The 3,609-nt window shown below is 32.0% G+C and overlaps 1 protein-coding gene across 1 annotated transcript in view; it reads left to right on the top strand.

Annotated features, from left to right (window-relative positions):
• The first annotated feature begins 203 nt into the window (after window positions 1–203).
• The window catches only part of LOC115890476, an 18,175-nt gene continuing 14,769 nt past the window's right edge, over window positions 204–3,609 (top strand). The window contains exon 1 of the mRNA XM_030910716.1: window positions 204–399. Coding sequence (XP_030766576.1) covers window positions 204–399 — 196 coding nt within the window. The remainder of the gene's footprint in view (window positions 400–3,609) is intronic.

The following is a 3,609-nucleotide window of genomic DNA, read 5'->3' as shown; positions in this document are numbered from 1 at the left end:
CTGGTATTAATAATTTATGTAATGTTACTTTTTATTTACTTTCTCTTATTTTCTGTTTCAGCTTGTACTACAAACTCACAATCTACCAGTAAACCATGTAACCACATATTCCATCTTGGTTTCTATCAACAACCCTCCAATCACCTTACTTACCTCAATTACGACACTCCAAAATCACCACCAAGTGCTATTTTTAGCCGGCTATGGCGGAAACCGACGAGGACCAGAAAGGCGCCGCGACGCCTCTGATCGGCGAGACGCGGCGCGTCCTCATCAGTGCCTCGATGGACTTTAAGTCTCGCGTGGCGCGACTGGCTCCAACGGCTCCGGTTGAAGACTTTCTGCCAGCACGTGGGTCTGTTGGTTGCTCTGGCCGGGTACACTATATTGGGAGGGTTGGTAAGTCCGAACTAGTTTTATTTTTTCCTGAAGGAAATCTCTAGATGATATTAAAATAATTTTATAGTTGTCGTCATTATATAGAGTCTTAAATATGTGCAAATATTTACAGGGCTGTTTATTTTATTTTGAATTTTTTTTAAGAAAATTATAGTTTATTGATAGTTTGAGAAACGGCTGGATTTTTTCTGGATTTCTTTTTTTGTAAATAGTATCTACTATAATCTACTACCTATGTTGCCATAATATCAAGATGTTATGACCTCAGTAAATAATTACAGAGCAATTGCGTTATTAAATATCATTTCAAAAGTAATGGAAAAGGCAGCACATTACAAATTAATAATTTTTGGAAAAAATAATATTCTGCAAAAGAACAATATGGTTTTAGACAGAGTTGCTCAACATAAACAGCTACTTCTCACCTTGTACAATATATTCACGATAGACTGGAAAATAAAGATTTGGTCGTGGATTTGATTTTTTAATCTTTTCTCGAGCTTTTTGATAGTTTGGACTTTATAGTCGTCTAGTTTATTATGGAGAAAGTGCAAGCGGTAGGTTTAAGAAGAAACTTCGCTGGTTGGATAAGATCGAATTTAAACAATAGAGAAAATAAATAAAAATAAATAAAGTAAAATCTTCCAGTTTTCTTATGGAGTCCGGTGTGCCCCAAGGCAGTGTCCTGGGATCGTTGCTCTTTTTAATTTTTATTAACGACCCCTGACTACATAACAACTGGTCGGGTGTTTTTGTATGCTGATGATACTTCGGTAATGTTGTCAGCAAAGACCGAAAACGAACTATATGATAAGTCAAAAATGGTTATACAACAATTTAGCCCATGGTGCAATAGAAATAAGTTAGTGATAAATCATTCTAAAACTCTATGTGTTAATTTCTATTTTAGTCAAAATCCGATACAAGATAATTTAGTTACAAGTCTAGATAAAAATGTTGTTATTAAACCGGAAAAAACTGTAAAATTTTTGGGAACCACACTTGATAAAACTTTGAGCTTGTCAGATCAAATAGAAATAGTGTGCAAGAAATTAAATAAGGGTTATTACATCCTCAATTTGAGAGACTCGGTTAATGAAGAGGGCTTTTGAGTGTATACGTGTTGTCTTATTAAAAAAAATCGAAATTAGAAAAAAACATAGAATCAATCAAGAAAAATTGGAACCAAAGCAATTAAATTTAATTCGTGCAACTTCCCGTGTCACGATTTTTATTAATCATTATCTTTCATTTCACGAATAATTAAATTTCGGGATTTTTAATTTTTTTCAATAAATAAAAAAGTGCTATCAGTATCAGTAATGTCGTTGTACTTACTGTACAAAAAAGAAGGTCCAAGGAATGTTTTGGGGTTTCGAGATAATAGCTTCTTTATGCTCTTAGTTTAATTAAACTTCTCTAATTATACTAAGGGTCTGAAGCAGTTATCTTTAAGCGGCCATTTAAAATGTAATTTTCTTTGCATTGTATTTCCTTCCGAATATTTCACCAATTTATCTTCTTTTCTTTGGAGTTAGTCATTTTAAGGTCAAAGAAAATAAGTATTTTTACAAATTCTGATTTCTTTTAAATTCATCCTATATAAATGAACATTGGACGTGTAATTAAAAAGAATTGTAAATATTTTATTGCCAGAAAGATTGCCAATAAAAAGGATATTGACCGTCACAAAAATTCACAAATAATTGCTAGTTGTTAATATCAATCGATAAAACTTACAAAATGTATTTTTATCTTTGCGCTAAATGTTTGATAGAAAGTTTTAAATTTAGTGATATTCTTGTAGAATGTGAATTTGAATGACAGGTAATAACATATTATACAATGTAATTATTCAATAACAATTTAAATAGTCAAGTATCTATTCAAATTATATCGCCAAAAATAAAAAGTAGAGAGATACTATTAATTAAATTAAGTATAAATAAATTAATCGCTGAAATATCTGTAGATATAAGCAATAGTTAAATATGTAACATAAATGCATATAAAGTGTATTATATATGCATATAAAATGCAGAATTTACTTCGTGCTTTTTATGTATTATTAACAAATGTCAGTCTGTTTATTGATAGAAAACGTAACTCTGTGATTATAAGATAGACCGGAAAAAATATTGTTAAGTGTTCTCGAATTAGTTTTTTTGTGTTTTAATTTGTTTCTTTTTTCTTCTTAAGGGTGCGTTTATGTTAAAAACGATAAACGATAAGAGCAGCGATAGTAGCGAAGCAAAGAATAGTATTATATTAATTTATATGTAGGTGTTTATATTGGAGCAACGCGTCGAGACACGGTTGGCAGTTGAGCAACGATAAGAGCAGCTAATTCACTGCTTTTATCGTTTATCGCAGCTCCAACATAAACGTACCCTAACTTAGTGACTGGTTTTGTGGTCTATTTATGTTTCTCTAACCATGAATGTGTATTTACGATTAGAATAATCAGTAGATGATTAACACAATTATCACATTGATGGTGATCACATTTAACGTACACAACTTTGTTAATCTAATATTTAACTGTTTTGGTATGATATGTTTCCGTTGCTGTCAAAAGGTTCTGTTTTTAATGCTGTCAAAACGTTCTGTTTTTAATAATAAAAGACCAGAAAAAGTATATAACTAAAAAATGTTAACAAACAAAAGTTTAATCTGAATGTTGGTAATGCAGTGGTTTCTAAATATTTCTTGGAAATTTTTATTAATGTGTAGTATATTTAGGGACATTATAAGGAAACTGCAGGTCGCACAACGCTCAACGAAATACGCTTGGGAATAACCAAGAAAGACCGTAAAAGAATAAAGTGGATACGACAAAAGACCCAGGTAATAAATGTCATCCACTTAATCAAATCCTTCAAGTGGTAATGGGCAGGACACTTGGCAAGAACAACTGGACCACAAAAATTACAGCATGGTACCCACGAGGAATCAAGAGACCTAGAGGAAGCCCAAACTTCAGCTGGGACCATGATGTTAAGAAATTACCAGGGATAACTTGGGCCAGCATAGCCAACAATAGACAACAATGGGCCCAACTACAAAGAGAGTATCTAAAAATGTGAGAGAGGCTACACCATAATTGGAAATGGTTGAATAAGCTGTGTATGACAATGATGATGAAGATAGTATATTTAATAAATAACCTAAATGCTGAAGTTGAAAGTGAACAGCTTCTTAATAATAATA

The sequence above is a fragment of the Sitophilus oryzae genome, unplaced genomic scaffold (genome assembly GCF_002938485.1).
Source record: "Sitophilus oryzae breed Bouriz unplaced genomic scaffold, Soryzae_2.0 scaffold_866_pilon_pilon, whole genome shotgun sequence".
Taxonomy (NCBI): domain Eukaryota; kingdom Metazoa; phylum Arthropoda; class Insecta; order Coleoptera; family Curculionidae; genus Sitophilus; species Sitophilus oryzae.
This window is presented reverse-complemented; position numbering and strand designations above follow the sequence as displayed.